The following is a 25,508-nucleotide window of genomic DNA, read 5'->3' on the forward strand; positions in this document are numbered from 1 at the left end:
GAGTGGGGCTAAACTATGACAACATTATTAGCTTCCTTTGTCACAAGGGCACTGTGTTGGCTCATCCCCTTACCTTATCATCATATCAGTCCTGTGCTGCAGGATCCCTCTCCCATCATGGTCCCTTGTATGGAAGGAACAATAAAACAGATAGCTGCACATCATCTACTTCTACAAATAACAGTTAGAAATAACTACTCTTGCACTGTTCAACTAAATGCAAATTGAACTGCAAATCTGGAGTTTATGCAGTATTTATTACAGTAAAAGAAAGTGAATGAGGTAGTTCATTTGATATATAAACACCATGATGTCTGAAGAATAGCTTAATTCAGAGACAAGAATGAACAATATATGCACGTGTAATTAAAAAGATCTCAAGGTTCTTTACTTTTTCTAGTAAATATTATCAAGGTATACAGATTTGGAAGAACTATTGTACTATATTTGGCAAACGCGTATCTCCATTTTAAGCCAAAAATCACTAACACTATTTTTTCCTCCTCTTAAGCACTCTTTCCCATTTAATTGGAGAAGAAGGGGGGAAAAAAAACTGCACCAAAACAAAATACACTAAGTGTACTTAATTCCCATTCCTGAAGCTTATAGAGTCTGTAAGTATATTATCACAAATTGAGCTGTCACCTACACTAAGAAAACAGACAATCTGGGTAATCACATCTACATTTATAATGTTGCTTGTCTGATGTAGAATCAGCTTTCAGTATAAATGTAGGTTCTTTGAAGAGATTCAGCATAATTACTGGAGGCAGAAAAAGTTTTAAGATTCAAATTCTTCTACCAGTGAAAATCTGTAATGTCTACAGACCCGTTTCTTTATGTGGTAACAAACAGCAGTGAAGCCCCTATGAGCAATTTTAAACTTCATTAAGTTTTGTACAGAGATTAACTAGAGAGCACTAATTCCTCATCACTGCATGAATTCAGAATACCTAATAGCTTAGAACTCATTAACACATTTACTCCAGTGTTGAATGAATTTATATATAAAGATTAGGACTGCTCCAGCTACTGAAAATAAGAGGGTTTTTTTTTTTTTGTAGTATGTCTTCAGCCAGTCAAAAAAATTCCTACACTTAAAATAAGTTTGAGGCTTGTCACTGTCCCATCCTACATTTTAGAAGTACAAATTTAATTCAAAGAAAAAGGGTAAAGTTATAGGCTTTAGTTGCAAAACGGTACAGTATCACCAACAGCAATTAATGTACGGTATGTTGAATGTTTAGTTTTTAAATAAAGCATGTTATATCCATGTTCTCATAAACATCTTGCACTCCACTCCACAGATTCAGTAGTATGTATTACATATGTGAGCCTTGCATCTCTGTTAGTTTAGACAATTGCGGGCAATTTAAGAGAGATGTTTGTGACAAATCTTGCACAGATGCTTGAGGAAAAACAACAACAGTCTTCCAAATCTCATGAGCAATGCAACTCAAGAAAATCATCTGGGGACAGCAGACAAGAGGAATAGTGCTAAAATTTAGGTCCTGGTTTCAAATGGCAATAAAAAGAATCAGTTTTCCATTGGTTAGAGCATCACTTTGCAACCAAATGATGAAAGAAGCAGAATATGTATCTGACATTAAACAGTGATTTTTACCACTTTGTGAATGTGCAGTTACAAATGTTGGTAGTTAAAAACATATACAATACCTGCATGAGCTCATACTTAGAAATCAATCCTGAATCATAAGTGTCACACTGAAGTGAATATAGGTAGATTGTGGGCTGAATTCCTAATGTAAGTCTAATATTTCCTATGCTCTGTCAAACGTTTTAAGATCAAGCAGAATCTTTCTTACTTCTTAGTGTTCTGACACTTCTACTTCTGACACTTCTACTTCTTAGAGTTCTGAAAGATTTTTCATACTTCTTTTCATAATCCAGTTTATGCTGAATATACATCTTGAATCAGAGTTGAAGCTAGACAGTTTATCAGCAGCAGCCTTAAGGGTGCATGATATCTGCAGGAATTCTAGCTTTCAGAAAGCATATAATAATTATGTTTCTGAGAACTTCTACAGAGAAGCCAAACCATAGTCAGAGAAAAAAGTAAAGATAGCTTAGAAAAAAAAGTTACTTTGCGATGAAAACACTGCACCAGAATATCATTCAGATTAACATATCCTAGATTTCTTTTGAAAGACTGGCTAATTATCAACATTAAATAATGAGTGTTCAAGATTTATATTTAAGACTACAAGAAATATTTCCTGAAGTTAAACTGATAAAACAACAGAGACTTACATGCTTCCTTTTGAACATCAAATGAGATTAAATAAATGTCAGTGCTTCTACATGAATATGTCACTATTTTAGGAACCAGTCTAAGACCACACTCACGTAGGGTACAAATCACACACAAACACACAAAATAAAATAAAAATCTTTAAAGTAATCTTGTTGCAATCACTGGAGAGGCTAGATAGAGGTTCTAGATATTTTCTGTTGGCTAGTGTTAGGATTTAGTTCACTTCAATTCACTTCCCCCAGCCTTCTTTCAAAAGGAAAAGTCTACAGCCTTCCACCTAATATTTGCAAAGTCTGCTTGTGAAATCCTCATGTTCACTCATGAGATCTGCTGTGTACAAAATAAACACAAAAGATTGTTTTGACTCTGTTCCTGCTGATTTATTTGATAATTTTTAGTTATTTTATTGGAATACAAGGCAGTCTACTCATATCCACTCTCAGTATGCCCTGATGATTTTGTAAGCCTCTTTCATATCCATTATAAGCCATTTAGTACTGTTGGTCATTCTTGGTGATGTCATCTAAACTTTTTCAGTTTGCCCGCACACCTTCTGAATTTGTTCAGTCAGCTCTTATCCTCACTGCTCTGAGCAACTTAGTATGAGCAGCAAACTGTCTTAGCTAAGTTTCTACTTTTTCTTTTGGGAACAGATTGAAAAGCAAAAATTATAACAGTCTTCAGAACTCTAGCCATTTTAGTAACAGTAAGAAATGTGAAGCTCATAGATAGTGAATCTTTTAATCTGTTAAACAAAGTGAAAAATGACAAAAATAGACAAGAAAGTAAAATAACATTAATACTACAAGGATACTATAGAAGCTACTTATAAGTAAAAAGCTTACATATGAAGAAACCATTATTCAAGAAGCAATCTATAAAAGTCATAGAACATAGAAGTATGTGTTATATTCCTGAGGATTCCTAGTAAACTGCAGTTTGTCATAATGACTGAGTTTATCACTGCATAGAAACATATTTAACATTAAATGTACAAGAAACTAAAGGTGCAAAGAAAATAAAAGATGAAGTCTGTCACAGGAAAATTTTTAGTCTTTTACTTAGATTTACTGGCTTGGATTTAGGAAAATGAAGTAATTGAAGTTAACACACACACACAAAAATACAATTGAAGCTTATTTGACATCCAACATGGGGTATTCACCATGCAGTACACTGTCCCACACAAGAGTCCAATTGAAGTTTTTAGAAGCTGAAGAAGAATAATGCCTCCAGCCTTCAAAATTCAGCACAAAGCCATTAATTTCACAGTGCCACTTCACAGAATGAAGATAGTGGTGAAGGCACCAAATAAAGCAATTCTAACCCATTTGAATCACCTCTCTCTGGGGCTTGTTAAAGCCACGGCTACTGACAGCCAGGAAGGGGTTGTACAACAGTATCAAACACAGTGTGAGCCAGATGGTCGGACTTATTTTCTTGCATAAAATGATAACCTGCTCTGAAACACAAAGTGCATGACTTGAGAACAGTCAGGACACTGGAAGCAGAGAGCATGCAGAGGCCACCTAGCCAAAGAACTATGTAGTCAGCAAGCCAACAAAAGTGATGCCCTTTCAGAAAGGCATCAGCATATCAGACTCCCCAGCTCACAAGGTCAATATCAGGCCTAGTGAATAATATAAGCTTTGAACTTTGATTTTTGACTCTAATATTTCTTTTAGTTCTTCATTGATGTTTCCTCTTCTTCCTACCACTGAACTCACCATCCTAGCACTTAGCAATCTCTCTCTTCCCCTTGATATACTTGCTCCTTACCTTCACCCCATTATTTCCTTTCCTTTGCTTTGCTTTCCCTTTTCTCTTACCTTTTCCTATATTCTTTTCAGGAATTAAAAACTAATAAAGCCACAAACCACGAAGGCTAAGCAAACTAGTAGCCAGCCAGCTGTTCACTTCCCCATTCCTTTGTTCTCCTATCAGCTGAAATAATAATTTGGGCTCATTCTCAAACAGAAAGTTCCTTAGATCACAAAGGATTTCCTAAAGAGTTCTCTTAAGTTCTTAGAATAATATTAAATATTTTAAAACATTTTTAGATAGTTAAAGCCCGAGATCACCTCTGAAAGCAACTGTGGAACTTGCATTCACTAACACCCAGTCACAGGACACTGTATTTCACAAGTGGAAAATAGAAAATTCCACAGGTATAGAAAATACTTCTACTGTACTCCCTTTTTTATGGATCTAAAAGTAATTAGCTTCTCTGCAGAATACATTTTGCCTTTATAGGAGAGGAAATTGAGACAGCTTATTGAGTAACTCAAAGGGTCACAGTCAACATCAAACGAAGCCATTAGGAAAAATCATTCAGTGTCTGATGCAAGACATCATGACATGCCAATGTACAACTGATAGAAAAATTACAATAGGAGTGGAGAAAAAATAATTGCTCATTTAGGTTGGCCATTATCTTGATCTACATCAAAAACGTGCAATTTGGATAACAGCCTCAATCAGGGAAAGGCAAAGAGCCACTTAAAACTTTCCACTTCAGTTACTGTTTTATGCCTGTGTTCTATTCATATCTGGGAAAAATCTAATGACTGAAGTTAGCAGGGAGAATAAAGATAGCAAGTGACAATGAAAAAGGAAGGAGTCCAATGAATCAGAGCATGCCCATGTCAGACCCAAAAATGGGAAGAACAGCTCATATATTCTATTAACCGTTCTGAGTTTACCTGCACCACCTGTCAGCCTGCAACGAAAATAACTGTCCCTAGTCTCACCTGTTTAACACCACTGAAGTCAACACAAGATGAGAAAGAAGAGAGAGAATGAAATACTTTACACTATTTGTAGGTATCTAGCTACAGCGCCCAAATGAGAAGATTAAGTATCTTAATAAATAAGTTTTCAGAAGGCAACTAAATCACTTGGATATTATACCCAGTCCTTTTCTGGAGATTGCCACTGACTAAAGAAAAAACCTACTTTTTAAATCCAGCATCTAAATTAGATGTCTGAAGTTGAACACCATTCAAATATTCCATAGTCCACTATAACAGATATGAAACTAACATAGTAAATTTAAAATGTAAAGATGAGCTAACAAATTTAGGCAGCATTTGGATGCTATTTCTAGCTAACGTGCAATCTCACTTTCCATTTCAGTAAATAAATCTCACTGCATTTTTCCCCCTCAGAAAAAGAAAAACTATAATTTTTCATGAACATGCTCAGATTACAATATATTTATTGTATACTCAGTATTGTATATAGCATACTGAGTAACTGAAATTAGCCCCATAAATTTAAACATTTTAGTGTTTGTTACTGTCATTTTTCTATTCGCATCATGTAAAACAAAAAACTGTCGAGGGTTTTTTTTTAACCCTACTTAGGAAAACATAGTTCTTAGTTTTTTTAAAAAGAGATTGTGATTGTTAAGAGACAAGACAGAAGTATTCATACTTTGTTGTTAGTGCACCAATCATTCCCTACAATCCCAATACGCTATACTCCTAAAATTACATTTTAATTTTCCACTACCTCAAAACACAGGCTTCTTCTATATATTGTGATGATATATCAATTTTACACAGTCTACATTTCATTTTGAACAAATTTAAAACTTCACTATTACTTACTAGTGTATTTCCCATCATAAGATTTCCACACTCCCTCTTTAATCTATGAACTCCTGTCCCTTAACAAATTTTGATAAAGTTGTAAGCTTAACATATCTGTTGAAGGAGGCAAAGGAGGAAAGGTACTTCACCTTGGGAGTCATCCCATTCACTCAGCAAAAAAAGAATTACATAAAGCCTAGTTGTTCAAGTATTGTATTTTTTTACTTAGTTAATTTATTGAGAAAAGATAATTTTTGTTGGGTTCCCCCTCCCCGCCCCTCCAGTATTCAATTGTCCTATTACAAAACCCTTCAGAAAAATGAAGATACTGGTATTTGTGCATGACCTGGGATGTTTGGATTTAATAAAAAAAGCTCAACTATTCATTTAAAGGACAATTGCTCAATCATAAATGCAGTGAAAAATTCCACTTCAAAAAATTAAAATTGGTTCAATTTGAACAACCTTATATTAGAATTGAAAATTCTGATTAAAATTTAAGTGGAATATTGCAATTTAAATGAATGTTCCCTACAAAGCTGAATTTAATTTAACAGAAATATTTTAGTAGACTTTCTGTATTGATAGTAGTTACTAGTTGCTGTTGCTGACAATGCAACTATAGCCACAACATATAATGTTAACAAAAATAGGACAATCTTTAAAAAGAATATTAAATAAGTCAGTCCTTAGGTAGAATTATTAAAAATGACCTTATTTAAAAACATGTTCCCTCTGCCCCTAAAAACCACCTGCCTGTTTTAACTGGTAAAAACATGCTGCAAATCTGTCAAAATACTCATAAACATGCTTAATCAAGGTCTGTATTGGCAGAGTTCCAGAAACCTGCAAGGTGTGCACAAATCATATAAAAAAAGAGCGGGTTATGACTGTTGACATCTTCAGTATAAGATGCTTAACATGAGGTATATCTCAGCATTCAGGCTGGCATCTCTCAGCATTCAGAAAATTAAAAAGTAACTAAACTTGCATGCTTTGGTAAATAGTCAAGTAAACTCTTTATTGTTCAAATTCAAAGCCAGTAAGACCCATTTAGCTATGAACAGGCTGCTAGTCTATCCATTTCAACACCAAATATGAGCACAGGTCCTGCAACCTTACAAAAGCCCTCTGAACTCCCAAATTCTGTTTTTTCCTTTAACAGTGATTAATATCCTTCAGGCTCTGGGAATATAAGTACATTCAGATAAATGAGGTCAACAGCCACATTTGTAAGACAAGCTGCAATTGATTAATTTCCAAAAGACAACTGGTTTATTTGGGTTGATTGGGGTGATTGCCCAGAGCACTAAGTACAAATTAAAAAAAAAAAAAAAATCAGTAAGGTATCTCTGGAGTAAGATACTTACTGTATTAACTTTTTGAGTCATTTATTCACCGTACACTTGGTGCAGCCTGTATAGAACTTTAATTGAACTGCTTGAAAACATGTACCTCATAGCAATATTCCAGATACTGTTCAGCCACGCTTACCTTTGAAGAAACAATCTTCATTGTGTACAATGGTGACCTTTTGCTTTTTCAGACAGGCAGCCCTGTGCACTTCACAGTGATTTTCATAGAACTCTCCATCAGAACCGCACACAGGCTTGTAATGTGGCTTGCAGTGCTCCACACATAGACACTCAGCTTGGCCAGTCTCCCCATTCACAACGCAGTGTCTACCCAGACCGCAGTACTTGTTTTCACATGATCCAAAATGGCCATCTTGACCCACTTGACCCATATACTCTAAAAAAAAAAAAAAAAAAAAAAAGTAACTTTGAGATATTAATTGCATTTTGTTTAATTGCATGCAAGATACAAAAAAGACTGTATTCTGTAAATGAAGCGAGAATATGTCCTTGAATAATGCTTAATATAGGTCAGGCTGAACCGAAATAAATTTAATCTCATTATCATGACTAAGTATACTTTTAGTCATTGCCATGTATTAGATTAGCTTTCATTAAGAGGAACATCTAGTAACAAGACAATATTTACTCTTAATAAAAAAGTCATAGTAAATCACGTTTTTTTAAATCTATACCGAAGTTTTTCACCTTAAGACTGCTATGTTATTGCATGTACTAGAACTATGCATTATCTAGATTTTAGATCACAGAATATCTCTAGTTGGAAGGGATCCATAAGGATCATTGAGTTCAACTCTGCTCCTTGCAGGACTACCTAAAACTAAACCATATGACTAAGAGTGTTGTCCAGATGCTCCTTGAACTCTGACGGGCAGATAAAATAGATATTCACACATCAAAACTAGTATGCAAGAATAACTTAGACCTGGGTCAAGATTCTTAACCAATATGCAGATAAAAAACAAACAAACAAACAAACCTCTGTGGTGGCAAGACAATGACATTTGAGGGAACAGAGCATCATGGAAGAGTAGGACTGATATATCAGTGAATGGTGGCTAAAAGGAGTCAAATGAGCCTCTGCTAGTATTTCACTGAGACAAATGGGATTTGGATAAGAAACAGAGCTTTAAGAGGGCTACAGTAGAGGTAAAGAAGTTTCTGCTGGCTGCAGCTCCCACTCCTGCTCCTAGAACATGGAAATAGATCATCTGCTTTAGGCTACCAAAGCCATCTGTCCACTTTCTATCCTATCTGTTCTGCTGCCACCATGTAAAATAAATACTGTGGTCAGTGGCAGATCTCTAGGTGAAAAGGGAAGTTAAGTGCACAGTAATATTCCCTGAATATATCCTCAGTTTCCATCTTGGTTGCCTTAGAAATAACTACGCAGTCACTTTTTGGTGAGGGAAAGGGTATAACGAGAGAAAAAAAAAAGGCAAAACAAACACAGAATTGTTAATTGCAATTACCAAAACTTCAGTTATGTAGGTGTTCTGATACCATGATTGTGTCCTAAAATAAGTATAAAAATACCAAGATGTCTCCAAATGTGGGAATAGACACTACCCTTCATAGTTGCTTCATTTTATTCTCTTGCTGTACACTCCTAATCTCGAGAACAAACAAGAAATAGATCCCCATATACTATATACACCTAGTACTCTAATTCCTTGCAATACTTTCCTTATTCTCACAGCCTAGTTGAATGATACTTGTCTGCTCTATTGAAAAAAAAATAAGTATGAACAAACTAATGGTAATGTGTAATTTGGTAGTATTAGATTCATTTTCTTTAGTGAAGAGCTATAGTCTGACGCACATTGCTTCTAGCCACTGAGAATTTATGGTTTTAAGTTCAGCGGCAGAAGTAAATTCTTAACACTTTTTCTTCTTAAGCCTATAGGTCTATTAGACCTAAGACAACAGTGCTTTGACTCCTTGATTTCTCATACAGAGCAAATTTTCAACAGACAAATGTACTATAGAAAGCACACAATCATGAAATTTGGCTTTAATGTGACAAACGTTTTTGTTGTATTATTTTATATCAATTTGAGCACAAAGTTGAGAGGACTACATATTCACCTTCATATTCAGATGTCGTGTATCTAACTACACTGCAGTGATTTTTATACACATGGATGAAACAGTATGGAGGAGACTGACTGTGGGTTTAACTGCTCATGCATCAAACTGACTTGAAACAGGCAAACCCAATTCAGCATTAAAAATTTCCTATAAGTTTTTGAAAATATTATTCCTTGTGCCAATGTATCATCACTATATACAAGCAACAGACATTAACTGACAGTCCAGTTTCCTTCTACGACTGCTAACCTCAGACAAAGTCTTGCAATGTCCAAGAGTACTTTACAGCACAGGTCATGTACACACATTATAGAATTACAGGACCTCTTTGAAGTGGAAGAACTGTTGCAGTTTGAGGCCAAAGTCCATAAATCATTATTATTTCTGCTCTCTGAATTGGAAGATAAAGATCTCAATCTGACAACTGCTCTGAAATATTGAGAGGTGTGTGGTGACTCAACAATGCACTGCACTGTATATTGCTGTGAAAGTAGAAACCGATTTAAGACTTCACTTGGGACTTCATTTTAGTACTATAATTGAATCTGATGCCTGAATGCAAAACAGCTACTTTCAGATGAGGGAGAATTATTTGCTTAATATATATTGATATTTATAATATTGGTATATGTCAGTGTATACCAATTGTGTACATCAATAAACAAGCAAGCTTTTTGCCCTAATGAAAAACTATATTACTTTGTTATGAAATGTTTTATAAATGTCTCAATTTTACACCATTAACTATTCCAAAATAATACATATATTTGCATACATCACTGCATACGCAACTCCTATTGAAGTAGATAGTAAAATTCTCAGTAACCTTTTTGTTTACACAAATGCACCATCTTCAAGTCTTAGCTCATTGACAAATAAGTCTTTAAAAATACAGAGATAAAAATCGGATATACAAAGAGCTTTTGTAATAACAACAAGGTTTACCTGATAAAGGCAGGTAAAGCACAGCTTCATTATTGGTCTGTTCAGTTATACAGACATCAGTGTTTGTTCTGACTGGTACAGGTACTGCAGGGTATTCAGGACTCTTCTCTAATATGCTTTTCATCAAGTTACAGCTGTCTTCCTGCCTGACCACAGTAGGAGGAATGAAAACTCAGTGTATAAACTAGCCCTCAAACAAAACCAACTTTTGCTGCTTTTCACTGTTACAGCCCACCTTGCAAGAATCTCTATATTTGGCAAACCCTTCATTTTATTTTATGTTTCTAAAAAAAAGGTAGTTCCTTTAGGTAGCAATAATTTTCACCTTGGAATAGAGCTGCTTCCTGTTTACGTACAAAGCTACCGGAATCTTGTCACCGTCAAACAAGAAACCAGCTTTTAAACCCATATGTGCTGTAACTTGCAGCCCATTCATGAAACACCTGACTATTCCAGTGACTCTCAGGAAATCTCCACTATTACTTTTGCTATCTGGAATTATTATTAATGGAGATATAGTTTTGATAGAGTGATAATGGCAGTTTTTGGGGGTTCATGCATTTTTTTTTTTGGCTTTGTTTTGTCTTTTTTTTTAATGAGTGTGTAGATAAATCCCCTGGGACAAAATTGCTCAGGATACATCACTCATTCAGAAGACCACCATCACCACCTCCCTCCAGGTTATAAAACAAACACTTCTGAAGGCTGTCCTTCTATCTAAGCATTTAGATTTCGAACTTAAAATAGTCCAATATGAACTTAGGTACCTATATATAGACATAATTCAGTAATTTAGTAGAGAAGATAAGCAGCCTAGCATATTCAATATTAAGAGACTGAGGACAAGTCAGTCAAAATTACAAATAAACTACCCATGAATGCTATTCTTTTTCCAGCAATTTAATTGGTATTGCTTCTGTGAGGAGAGGTAACTCTGCATTTGTCAAGTGCCACAACACAACAACAGGAAAGTGTGCATCCATAAGCTATGTTAGCGTACTCTGAATTTTCAGTTAAAAAAGTGTAATACCTAGCATTCTGAGAGGGTTTATGGTACTACGGGAAAAAAAAAATGTACTTTTTTCAATTTGAAAGTAAGTCAAGGAAACATTTAAATTGTCATAGCCTTAAGTTTAAAAAGCCCTGCACGTTAAGAAAGATCGTTAAAAATGTATTACACCTAAGGCAGCCAAAGCAGTCATGTAGGTTTTTCAGATTCTCTTGAAATTTAAACTCTAAATAGACATAAAATGAAAGAATAAACAAAAAGAAAAGAGTTTTCAATTTAAAAAAAAATTGAGAAAGCGAAATCACTTTGGCTTTTCTTTTAAGATAAATTGTAATGAATCCAGTTTCAAGCTGTCACTTAGGATTCCTCATACGTGTTACCTAGCTAAAGGCCAGTTCAACAACACCTAGAATTGAGCAAGTTTTAGGTCATGATTGCATCATTTCCACTCGGGAATTAAGTGGATGTTTTAGCATGCAAAAAAACTCATGGGAATATGCACTTTTTCTTTTAACTAATCAGTTTAGAGTAACATTGCACGTGGAAACCTTGGAAATTCACGAGAATGTGAATCACGACATCCCCCAGGTGGCCTTAGGCTGGAACACACACAGGATTTCTGTATGTTGAGTCCTCTCACAAACTCAGACTTTCATTTTTTTTCTTCTCTAACAACACAATTTGCATTCATGGCTTCTATCATACCTTGCAGCATTATCTACGTGTCATCTAAAACAAAGTGGCAACCATTTTTGGAGACATTGATATCTTGTATACAAATAATTGTTGTTGTTTTCTGGAGTTAACAGTCCCATGTCCCAAACCCTGCCCCCTTTTATTTAAAAGGATTCTGTAAATGACAATTCCAGCTCTACAACTGTATTATTGTTCAATATACTATCTATGGAAGGCTCAACCAAGACTGTAATCCTAACCTTGGTAAGTGTTCAGTGTAGCCTTAAGCTTCACATAAAGCAGGCAGAGGAGTGGTGAGAAGAAAGAAAAAAGAGGAAAAGGAGGAAGGAAATTGATCACCACCTATCATTAACACTGGTAGGTCACTAACACTGAGCATGACCTCAGCATGAACTGTATCTGCTCATAAATATTGAAAAAAAGCTCTACACTTTTTTTTTTTTTAAAGCAGTAGTATTTTAACAGTAGTACTTTGACAAATTTTGGTATCACTAACAAGAACAGCTTGTAATTACATTGACTGAACGAGACACTAACTCTGCATTACTCATTATCCAGTACTCTTGGTATATAAACTTCTTCAGAAACTTAGGATTTTTTATTTTGGTTAGAACTATTTTGGGCAGTGAAAAAAAATTCAAAGAAAAAAGTGGATTATTTGAGAGTAAATAAAAACTATTTATAATTTGTCAATGTAATGCTTATGGTAATAAAGTTCCCTCACATAACTAGCAGCACACATCTTAATAAACTGAAGAGATACAGAATTTTGAGCTGTCCTAACCAATGTATTCTCTAAATATGGTATTAGAGAGCCTTACCATAGCACATGCCTTGATTTTAAACTGTAGCATCTTTGCTTGTCTGCTTGTTGTGTGAGTCTGTATTGTAGCAGATAATACAGTTTTAACAACTGACTACTAAACCATCTGCATTCCAAACTCTAACCAGCTTTGCCAAGCTTTTGGACACACTACAGGGAATTTGTATTTCATACATTTTTCTGAGGAGACAGGATCTCTGGAATATGGTCACCTGGTGGTGTAGTAGGGTGGTGGAGTGGAGAGAAATCTCACCTGTGGTCATGTTCATGGATTTGCATGCAAAGTAATTTTAATGTGTGTCTTCTGTAAATTATATACACACACATAAGTATTTCTTACAAACTCTTAAATTGACAAAAATATAAATTCATGCTCCATGTTTATTTACTTTTCTTTTTCTGTGACTTACTCTTAACTAATACAGAGCATCTTCAGTTTAAATAGTCTTTGATACCACTAACTACAACTTGGAGCTCATAAAAGTAGAAAAAAAATACACCCCAGAGCTCCAAAAATCACTTTTGAAACCCTAACTTTTAAAGACTCAACCTTAAAAATATCCAGTCTCACATTCTTTTAAAAGTAAGATTAAACTTATAAAGTCTCTCTTATTTCCGATTAAAAGTCCTTTCTCATCTCTTCACATTCAACTGTGGGGTTTTTTTCCTCCTTAATTTGTCTAGTAGCTTAAGTTTAAGCATAGGAAGAAAACAAATAAACAACAACAACAACAAAAAATCAATTAACTGTCCAATACATTCTGAAGTTTTTTGTCTTCGTGCAGTAGCGGAGGCAGAAGAACAATACAAGAGGGAGAGGGAACTATGGCAAGAAATAATAGCTGAGAAAGACTACTTAAAAACAGTAGCATTTTTCTTGACTGCAAAATAACAAAGCTGAGAATAAAAATCCTAAGGTACGATAGTCAGGTCCAAAGCTCATTCCTCTCAACAGAAACAAAGAACCATTTTTTTGTCTAATTAAATTTAATAGAGGTGAAAGGAGTAAGATTTGTCACACCACAGGTATGAAGAAAAAAAAATATTGTGGAAGACAAAAATAATAAAATTATGTTCCTTCCACCAGGAAAATTGTTATCATAGCAATTCAAACACAGCCATACAGGTTGAATACAAGATTATGAACAAAACAAAGAAATGACATGTGGAATAGATCCCTATTTATAAAGGTGGAAAAGGATTCACAAAAGGCTGATCACAAGAAGAATTTTTCTGAGGAGGAGTTCTATAGAACATAGAATTATAGATTAAGAAGTCTGAGGGACTCTGCTGCCTTGTACTGTTAAGGTATAACCTTGTAATGCTAAGGTAGTAAGATAGGAGCTGAAAGAACTTTGAAAGATGGCCAATATATAGGCACAAGAATGTGTTGTATCACTCTAATCACAATAAAATGCATGTGTTCAGTTACCAAAAAAAAGAAAAAAGGTGTAAAATCAGTGGATAAATTGTGCGGGACACTTTTAAACCACAAAGTAGGATTAAAAATATGGCATTCAAGACAATAATTGCACAGAAATAGAACAATGAAAGGTTTACTTAAATCAATATTTTCTAATTATTTAAAAGTGTAAAATAGTTGTACAGCAAGACCTCTTAAAAAAATTCAGAAGCAGAAATAAACTTTTGTTAGAATATTGTTCTTCCTCTCAGGACGCTTTCAAGAGCAGAGCTGCAAGCCTGTTTTGAAGAAGATAAAACAAGTGAGCTATTTCTGTTTCCACACCAGAAAAAGCTGCTCTTAACATATCTGTCAAGAAATTCCTTATTGCATACTCTTTTCCATAACTCTGCTAGCCCTAGCTGTCATTGAAAGCAGCAATTTAGATCTCTTCAGAGGTTCTCAGAGACAGAGGCAAAACAGAAGTTCATATTGGCAGCTGTAGTGGCTCAAAGATGAGAGGGTTGGAAAAAAAAAAAATTAAAAAAAAAAAAGCAAGCACCACACCAATGCAGGGGCTGGATGAACACCGGCAGCTGCTGTCCACTGCCGTCAGCCACACTGGGCTCACAGCCCTGAGCCCTGCTCCCACCTGCAAGAGTGACAGCGAGTCATACACATGGCTGATCACTCGCTTCCTCTGCCATGGTTTTCTTTCAGCACCAAGCAAGCTGGAGTACTTTATTAGAATAGCTTACTTTGCCTGTGCCTGCAATGTATTTTTGACTGCATCTTCTAGCATCCTCTCTCCCCAACTTCCCTTCAAACTCACACACACAAAAAAAAAAAAAAAAAAAAAAAAAAAAAAAAAAAAAAAAAAAGCCTCACCTTTTAGGAGGACCGGAAGTACTGTAAGGACTTGCACCTGCTTAGAATTTGATTGAAATCTTCTGGTGTGCTCAACATTTATCAGTCATGACTGACTAACAGAGACAGACACAGACATTATGACTGTGTGTGCTTCTTTTTTTTCACCTTAAAATTCTGGCTAAATACACTTATGAGAATGCTTGTCTTGTGTAAAATTACTTTCTTATTCTCCTATAAAGGTATATTAGCAATAAAATAGGAGAAAATACTGCACTTCTAAAAGGAATAAATATGAAAACTACAGTGAGTAAAAGGAGAAGTAAAACCAAGATGATTTGTAAGTGTTGCTTACCCAGCTATTAACTTGAAATATTGAAACCTCCCAAAAGAGTGTATCTCTTGGTCAGAAACAGTCAGCTTAGCCATTTTGCCCCTGTGAATCCCTTTTTTCTTACCAACACTCTGCAGCTATGTTGAGCAAACGTCACAGAACTTAGCTTCCTCAGAAAACAAAAAAATCAAATCATACCTCCTCAGCTTGAATCAAATTGAAGACAGGGACCAAAACACCAGATAAGAAAAAGAGAAGAAATGAAAACACAACCACAACAAAAGAAAACATCTTCTGCTTATTAGGCAGAAACTTTTCTGGAGCCTTCACCTGCTGCTCGGCCTTCCTGTTAGCTGACCCTGTATGGGCTTTCTCCGCTCCCAGCGCCCGGGTCCAGCCGCACACGCACTGCCCTGGAGCTCCCTTCCCAGCCAGTGCTCACCAGCTCCTCCGGGACAGCCGCAGGTGGTCTCCCCAGCCGTACCAGGAGACTCAGCAGCTGCCCATCCCTCTCTTCCTACGATTAAGACTTTCTGTGGATTCCTGCCTCTGTAAACTTCCTCGCTCATGTGCAGGGCTCTCAAGCCACTGAAGTGCTGCTGGGCAATGCCCTGGCACTGTGCCCAGGGCCTTGTGTGCAACCTCATGGCCCTGGGGGTCTGCGGGTTCCCCCAGGTGAAATTGCTGTCCTGGCTAAGACTGCTCACATGCTGGTGGGAGCCAATAAGCTCTTGCCAAAGTCTCTTTCACTGCTACAAGGTAATCTTCTGGCACTAAACTAAGCCTTATAAAAATCCCCTTTGTTGATTACCCTCCTTACATTTGACCAGTGACCGGTAAATTGGTAAAACTATCTGTGAGCTCAAGACGTGCTACTTGCTTTATACAGGAGACTGGAAAACACACAGGTCTGAAACAAACAGCTGAACAGATTTGGAATAAGAGCACTGCTGGGTCTATGTGTAAATATAGACAAATGTCCTTCGAGCAGTTTCAAGTCAGCAATTCGTTACTTCCAATTAAATCCTTAGTCATACCTAGCATTTACTATGTTTTTCTTTCTCACATATTATCTTTGTCTTTTGAAAAATGTTCATTATTTTTTTTAACATCAAATCAGTGGCAAACAGTGTACGCTCTAAAACAAAGTGGGAAATTACACGTTTGCCTCATCACAGATACATGGACCTTTATTCAAACGGTTGATTGCTTTTCAATTGCAGCGCAGCAGGCAATCCTCTATTCTGCCAAATGTGTTACTCAGTGTCACCAAGAGCAGGAAATGTGCTTCACAGCAACAGCATTTTTTAAAAGGTCATAGTTTGAACAACCTTTCACATATTTGACTGCTTAGTTGAAACATAGCTTGCTGAAAATCACAAGGGGCTAGCTTAGTTCTCAGTCAGACAAAAGAGCCTGAGTATTGCTCTCTTCTTATTTAAAAACCAAACTGAATAGTTTTAGCAACAATGATCAAAATAAGCAAAACTCTCAGTTAAATTACTGACTGGAATTTTCCTTTTACTTAGTTAACAACTAGAAAGGCTGTTAGGATTTGGTCTCAAGAATGAAAGCAGTAATTACTGTATCACACAACAATATTAACTGTTCCTCTATGGTAACTTTTCACATGAAGAACAGATTTCTCAATTTTGAGCTAATATCCTTTTGAGCAAAGGATTATTCTTTCCTCCATAGGCATATGTGGCTTTCCCTGGGATTAAATACGCTCTATATGAAACAACATTATAAACAGAAAATTTAACTTATCCCCTGATCAAGTAGCTGGCACTAAAAAGTTCATTCAATTATCCATGGTACAAACTAGCGTATCATAATCCAAATATTATACAATATTGAAACAACACTGTTTTGTTGGGTGTTTTAAATTCAAAGCCCTCCCTGCAGAAAAGAGCTGTGATGGCTTTCTGCCACCTTCCCCAGGGATGCCTGCTAGAGAAAGTAGTATAGACGTTGAACAGCATTTAAACCACATGGTTAAAGTGCAGCAGCATTACTGTTCAAGGAAAAGTAAAAAAGAAACATCAAGCATTTTCAGTTGTACTGCTTAGAAACATTTGCTCCCAGTAAATTTGACACTGTCCATTTTTTTCAAGTTGTAACTAAGGAACTGTGATGCACTGAACCTGGATGGCAGGTAAGCACCCACTCAGTCGCTTGCTTACCCTCACCCCCCAGGAATTCAGAAGGTATTCAATAAAGAATTCATTCACTAATTCTCATCAGCAGGCAGATGTCCAGCCGTCTCCTGGAAACTAGCACGTGTAACAGGGTCATGCCTTAACCACCAATGTCCCTCCCATTCTTCTACTTTCTCCCAGCTCTTATTGCTGCGCACAACATAAAATGGTACGGGATATCCCTTTGGTCAGCTTGGGTCAGCTGCCTGGCCATGGCCTCTCTCAGCTTGTTGCTTTGAGGGGGACAGAGTGGGAAAAAGAAAAGGCCTTGATTCTTTGCAAGCGCTGTTCAACAACAGCTAAAACCCAACACTGTCTTGGGTACCAATCTACAACATGCCACAATGCAGGCTTCTATGAAGAAAATTAATTTCATCCCAGACAGACCCAGTACAGGAACAGTGTGAGACCTTTGTAAGCATTAATAAATCCAGCAAGGGAGTGGGGGGAGAAAGTTAATCTAAACTGTTAATCAGTGGATTTTTTTTTTTAGGAAAACGTATAATTAGAAGAATGGGAAAGTAATTTTTATATACAGAATTTCCAATTCATTTTTTTTTTTGACAAAAGTAGTAAGAGACTAATATTTCTATGTTCTTTACCTGTATGAAATATAAACATATGAAATTTAACAGTGTAGGGGTTGTTAAGAACTATGATCTTTACAAGCCCTTCAGAAAGAATAACAGCAAAACATTGCATACTTGTATATGAGTGTAGCTCTCAAAGACATTTAACTCAGTTAACAAACTTTGACAGCAATGATTCATGTCTGGATTTCAGAAAGAAAAAAAAAATCAAATAAAAAAAAACCACCCAACAAACCTATCAAAATATAAATGTAATTCCAGAAGGTGTGTAATATCTGAAAATGATATTTGAGAGACAGAAAAAGGAATCTTAAAAAGAACGTCTTTACAAAGAATACACATTTACATAGTGAAGCAATACCATTTTTCTCTGGACTCTGTTAAAAAAAAAAAAATCATCATCACAAATAGGCTTGAACTTTTATGACTTAATTCTGCCATTTTAAGTTAGCTATAAAGTGATGCATAGCAAAATGCACTGTATATACAACTCCTTTTTCAGGTTGATCGTAGCTGCTCTATATATTCAGCAAAGTTGTGGGTTTTTTTTTCTGAAGGAGTTAGAATTAACCCCAAATACGTCCAATTATTAAAATCTATCCTAAAAGCTAGACTGTACTAAAATGAAAAGGCAAAATGCTTTTCCAGATCTCTGTTAGGAGAGAATATTTCTCCTTGAAAAAAAAAACAAAAAAACCATGGAAAAGTGAAGTATCAAAAATCTTCATTTTGACATGATATGATATGAGAATATTCCTTCTTGAAAAATTTATAAAAGCAGGAGTCCACACAAACAGTCTATTTAAAATTATTTCTACATTGACGTATAAGTCTTTATACTCATTAAATATTGAAATTACCTGTTAAACCAGAGACATCCATTCAAATAAATATAAAAGTAATTTATTTCACAGAATATAATACACTAGTGAGATGACTCAGTCAAGCAGTGTGACTGCTAAGAAACTTTTCTACTTCCACCCTTAAACTAATGAAGTTTTTTTGTGAAATATAATTCCTAAAAATAAAATGATTAAAGAATAGTTTTGCTGCTAAAACATAATAAGTTTCAATTTTATAGTCTGGTACTCTCTGTAGAAATAGTTCACTATCGAATCAATTACTTTTATTCTTTCGGTTCTTCTAATAAATATGTAAAAGCAAACCAAGGTAAAAATAGAAACAGTCCTATCTCCTACATTGTGGAAAATCAATCTTCTAAGAAAATGCGTAAATATCTTTATGAATGAGAAAGCATTTAGCTTTCAACAGAAAGAAAAATTCCTGTCAGATATTCCAACTGTCATCCTTTTGGTATTAGTTGATATGACTTCTGTCTACTGACAAATCGCCCTTATTAGAAACATGGCAAAAATACTATTTTGTTTCTTGGATAATATTATAAATTGATAAAACCCACCAGCATTGCTACATGTGAATTAATCTAGGCCTATAGTAATAGAGAATTATTAAGCATTTTGAAAATACATACTACAGAATTAATTGCACAAAAACATAACTATCATTTTAAACTACTACTCAAGAGAGTACTGTCCACAAAAATCTCTGGTTCAGCTGCTGTATTGCCTCCCATCAGAAAATGGCAGAAGGTTAAACAGCAAACTACGATCAGCACAGTTACCAAATCACCATCAATTGTTTCAACGTTTTAGCTCCTGAAGTGCAGAAACTTTTCAAATAAATGAAAATGAAAATTCTGTATATGTAATTTCCAAAAGGAAGCTTCATTTTCCTACACATTAATAAAGCTAAACAGTTTGTTAAAAGCATACTTTCTTAAACGATGTCAAGTAATCTGAAATGAGACACACAGATGTAAATTTACTATTTATAATTAGAGAAATAAACACAGTGTGGGAATAAGTATTGTGGGCTAATAAATTTTATTTGTATTACACTGAATTGAAAGTTATTGCACATAACAAACCTTGTTTATGCTTGGCAACTCTAAGTTATTAATTGCACGAGAAATAAACATTTCATCACAAAGTCTTTTTAAATTGCAATGCCTTTGTATCTAAATTTTTACAATTGTTTTTATCTTAGGCAGTTTAGTTAAATGAGAGAAATTATAAAGCAGAATATTTTTTTCTCTCTGCTTAAAGGCTGCCAGCTGATCTTTCAATTTACAACAATTTGAAAAATGACAAAGAAATCTAAATGAGATCTGTGTGACTTGAGTAATTAGTTTAAAGTTACTGGAATGACCCAACTAACTTGCTTAGTTTTCCAAAAACCAATTATATCTTTACACTATACATTTATTGTTACACACAAGCATAAATGAATTATAACTGTCTCATTTTCTTTTTATTATTACACTAAAAGTTAACATTCATATAATGCTTACAATATGTTTTAAGTCATGGCAGCGTTTCTTTTACTATCTTTATTTCATCTTGTGTGGAGATGAAGTAGCACAGTACTACAGTCTAGGAAAAAAATCAGGAAAGTAGAAATAGGAATAGGTGTGGGTATGCACTTCTTTTAAACTAGTTTAATCCATAAATTGCCATAGCTGTTTCCGAAGAATTTGGATATCAGTGTACTTCCGATCATGTGGGTTAGCACAAACTACCAGTTAACTTGTTAAACTTGTGTCTTCAATCCTATCCATTATTTTAAACAGAATTTAGTCTGCATCATTTTTTGAATATTCAACCAAAGCTAAATGGCTGTTTAATAGTATTGCTACACATGTATTCATAAAGGAATTTCACAGAATTCTATTAGTGCTACAATTCCTAGAAAACAGCAAAATGATGGATAACGTATTTGTGTGTAAAGCTCCCTGGAGCTCACATATACTTTCTTGAAAAACAGTTGGAAAGCCCATCACCTAGAAAGAATACTTTTTATTTCCTTTATATTTATTCTTAATTTTCCACTTCAATTTGATAACCAGTGTAAAGAATATTCATAAATATATATGGTCTAATTTTTTTCAATATAACTTTACTGGAGTGGAGTGATTTTGCCTGTATACGTGTCCTGGTTTCAGCAGGGATGGAGTTAATTTTCTTCTCAGTAGCTGGTGTGTTTTGGATTTTGTGTGTGAAGAATGTTGATAAAAACATTCTGATGATACAAGTTGTTGTTAATGAGACCAAGGACACTGTCTGGCTTTCCAAGTCTCGTTAAGGTCTCGTTAACGTGCAGATGCGGGAAGCTGGGCAAAAGACAGACAGAATAATTGATCCAAACTGGCCAAAGAGAGTATTCCATGCCATAAACGTCATGCTCAGTATATAAGTGGGGGTTGCCCATGGGAGGGGGCATCACTTTTCAGTTATTCCTTTTCTTGTCGGGTATCCGCTCGGGCACCCTTGGCATTCTTTTCTTCTCTCTTGCTTGCTGGCATCGTTCCCTCTACCTTGCTAGCTTGCTCTCCCCCTTTGCTTGCTGCTCGGTGTTGTTCCTGTGATCGCTGCTCAGGACGGGCTGCGTCGGTCATTCGGACATCGGGTGGTGAGAAATTGTACATTGTTCATTTTGTATATTTTGTATATATTTATATCCTTATATCCTGTTAGCTTTGTAGTTTTTAATATTTTTAGTAAACTGTTTTTATCTCAACCCACGAGTTTTCCTTTCTTCCCAATTTCTCTCCCCTGTCCCACTAGGTAGGGGCAGGGTGAATAAGAAAACTGTGTGGTGATCCGGGCTAAACCACCACAATACGTATGTTACGAAAACATGCAAGTATTTAACTCAACTTATTTCTCCCTCCCTCTTCCTCCTCCCCACAAGAATTATATACCTTTCCATTCCATCTTTCCCTTCTTGAGGGAACTTCTTTGAGCGGACAACAGCCTTGACAGTAATATTGCCCTGACAGGAATACTACAGGAGCACCATAAATCAATTTGGCAAGAAAAAAAATCATCAAAGTTCTGTGGATTCTGCCACACAGTCAGGTCAAACTGATTTTTTCAGAAACAGATGGAGCGACACGTTCCCATAACCTGTTACCTGTATGCTATGGTGAAATAGACACTGAAGATTTTCAAGGCAGTGATGCCAGCTGAAACAGACATATTTTGATAGCCTAAAATATTAGCTATATTCTGAAGATGTGTATAATTGCTGAATGTATACAATAGTGTAAAGAATACATGTAAACATAAGTATCATTCTCAAAAATAATGACAGTTAATGCATTGTCCTGGGTTTACTTAGTGCAGAGGCTACAGTGGCAGCTTCTGTGAGAAGCTGCTAGAAATTGTTCCTCTTTGTCCAGTGGACTCAGCCAGGCCTAGGGCAGACCTGCTGCTGGCCAGGGCCAAGCCAATTGGTAGCAGAATGTTCCCTGATAATGCGTCCGTGATAACGTAGAAATTCAAAGAATGGGCTCATATTCTACATAAACTGCAAAAGAGTATTCAGACTAGGTCTACACCACTTATCACACTTACAAAGAGAGCACAGATTGAACTGATGAATGCTGAGGTGTTTGGCTCATCCATGGCCATGGAGAATACGAATTTCTAAATCTGCCTGAAAAGTCACTGTCCAACTCAGGAGGCAGTGTTGAGGAGCGTAGTTGTTATTTAACCAATCTATGAGCATTAAATAATTATTGATGAAAGGTATGTTCAGGAGAGTGATCTGTTGTAAGATCTTTTTGCCTAGAGCTTTTGCTTTGCTTTGGTTTTTTTTTTTTATTTTAATCTGATGAACTGATTAGTAGTTTATATTATTGAAATCAATGATGTGATAATTTTGATCTGGCTTAGTTTTTCACTTTGTCTTGAAGATAATGTCTTACCATCATCTAGGAAGAGACTGATTCATCTGCTTTGGACAACTTTACTTGCTATGAGCACTGCTATGACTCCTTGACCTAAAGCATCATTCTAAACAACTCCCAGCAACTGTTGGAGTTTGCCAGCTATAAGAATAGTTCATAAGTTCATGTTCTTGTTTTGTGTTTCTGTAGCAACTAGGTACAAAGGAAACCTCCCTAGAGGTGGATGCTGCATTTTCTGCCTTTGACAGCCTTCTGTTTTCCTGTTTTTCTGTGCTGATCCAGTTTTGATCTTAAAGAAAAAGAATCAGACATTCAATAACTTCAACAGCTTTAGACCTTGTAAAATTAACATTCTCTCTTTTCTGTCATTACTACCATCTCATTAATAACCATTGTATAAAACCAAAAGAAATCAACAACTTCTAGTGTAAAAAATACCTTCTGAAAAGTTTTTCCTGCATAAAAGTACGTGATAAAGCTAAAAATTAATTAATTTTAAATTCCTTGACTCACACTAATTTTTAAAATCTTACATGTTTTATGTGTTTTCCTGATTAAAATTCAAAGTTTAAAGTATTCATGTTGCTTTTCATTACTGAGCTAGCCTCTAGTGGCTGGACACAAACACAATTGCTTTTAACTATTTAATGATGTAATATTAAACATGATTGCTGTTAACAGATACAGTGGCACTCTCTGCTCAACACAGTCTCTTTCTATTTGTTGCATGCACAATCTCAACATTTATGTGCTTATCTACAACTAAAAAAAATATGTCTTTGTGCTTAGGCAACTAGAAGAACATAATTGTATATGTACTGTTATGCAGATCATTCAAAGTGCATGCAAAGAACAAAGATGTGTAATCAGAATATTCAAAATAATTGAGCAAAGTGTTAAGCGCACCATCTGAAGTTGTGTTGGTACCATCTGATTCCTGAAACACAGAAACCATACCAAGTGCTAATGAGTAAACTTGGCAGACTTTCAAAGTCTGAGGGGTTTTTTGGTTTGGTTTGTTGGTTTTTTTTTTTCCTATAAATAGACTACTCATCATTTTATTTTAGCATTTGCTTAACTTCAAGACTGTAAAAATGAGAAGTCATGCTGTGTGGTTTTTGTGCCTCTATCAAGTTCTGTTTACTGAAATCAAGGAAATATCATTTTACAGTACAGACATTAACGGATAGTTAATGAGTGACTCTTCTTAGATTATTGGTTCTACACTGATATGAAAGTAGAGTGAGCAAGCTGTGTTTGTTATTGAATTCATGCATGGTGAACAGTAGATTTTTAAAAACATTACTAAAAGGGAGGTAAGTTCATACTGAACAAATATATAATCAAATAACAAAGTAACTAACAAAAAGTGTTTAGTAGATAGAGTGATACAGTGCTTTAGATTGTAAAATAATGTGCAATAACATAAAGATATCTGACAGACCCGCTTTTAAGACAAAATACCCCAGAAGAAACAGCAGATGAACAAAGCATTACTTTTTTCCCCAACTTTTGATTCATTTCCTAGAATCTAATGATCAACAGCAAGGGCACGTACTCCTATTTCTCGCTTCTGAACTCATCCTCAAAATCATTCTGGCTACCTTAAGTTTTTTTTTTTTTATTTCAGTTTGTGGGATGGAGGAAGAACCTTTTCTGCAGTCGAGGCTTCTTGGGGGATAGCCATCAGGTTGAAAAGAATAGTCAATGTAATGCTTTGAAAATCAATTTGTCATGACTGAACTTGAGTTTGATGGAAGACACAAAGACAGGGAAAAAAAAAAAGTGAAACATCTTAAGGATGTGATTTTGGTTCCTAAGTTCACATCTAAGGAAATATACAAAACACAGCTAAAGAAATAGTAAAACATCTGGTTCCTTTTGTTTATTTGGTCCAGCCAAAGCATTTAGAAAAAAAGGCATGTCTGTGTTATCATCTCCAAAGTGTTAATAATCTACATGTCCACCATGACTTGCTTTCCATACCAAGTTATTTAAAATGTTTTCCAGTGGTAACAGTATCCTCCTACTCATATGACATACCATTCCGTTGCTAATAAAAAAATTGAAGACCAAAATGACAACTATTCATATTTTAATATGTTCTAATTTGAAACATTTATCTGTCAAAGTTCTGTTGAATTCCTCACTTTGGTTTGTAATGTTCAAAGGTTCTGGGTGGGCTTGAATTAAACATTCAGTGATCATGTGGAAAATAATTCAGCTTCAGATTACTCTAAGATGAGGGAACTAAATAAGGCAACTGGTTTGCAAAACAGAATAAAACACAGAAGCCTTGTATTGAACTACAGGCTTTATCCTCTTCAGTACCAAAAAAACAAAATTCAATTTTGCAATGTAAAGTAATGCAACGATGTGTTTGTTGCTTTATTGCTTCTCCATAAAGCCTTATTTTGCATGGTTATGTTTCTTACCTGTCCTAACTTTCCTAATATTTTCCAAGAGAATCCAATTTTGCATTAATTCAGTCAGGTGTAAATTCTAGGCCTTGAATAGCCTGAGTTTCTACTCCAG

At 35.4% G+C, this 25,508-nt stretch overlaps 1 protein-coding gene across 1 annotated transcript in view; it reads right to left on the reverse strand.

Moving 5' to 3' along the window:
* The window catches only part of FSTL5 (follistatin like 5), a 328,503-nt gene that overhangs the window by 216,939 nt on the left and 86,056 nt on the right, over positions 1 to 25,508 (reverse strand). Inside the window, exon 4 of the mRNA XM_086747425.1 lies at positions 7,363 to 7,620. Within this exon, the coding sequence (XP_086603551.1) occupies positions 7,363 to 7,620 (258 nt within the window). The remainder of the gene's footprint in view (positions 1 to 7,362; positions 7,621 to 25,508) is intronic.

This window comes from Chlamydotis macqueenii, chromosome 4 (assembly GCF_036417535.1).
Source record: "Chlamydotis macqueenii isolate bChlMac1 chromosome 4, bChlMac1.mat, whole genome shotgun sequence".
NCBI lineage: Eukaryota > Metazoa > Chordata > Aves > Otidiformes > Otididae > Chlamydotis > Chlamydotis macqueenii.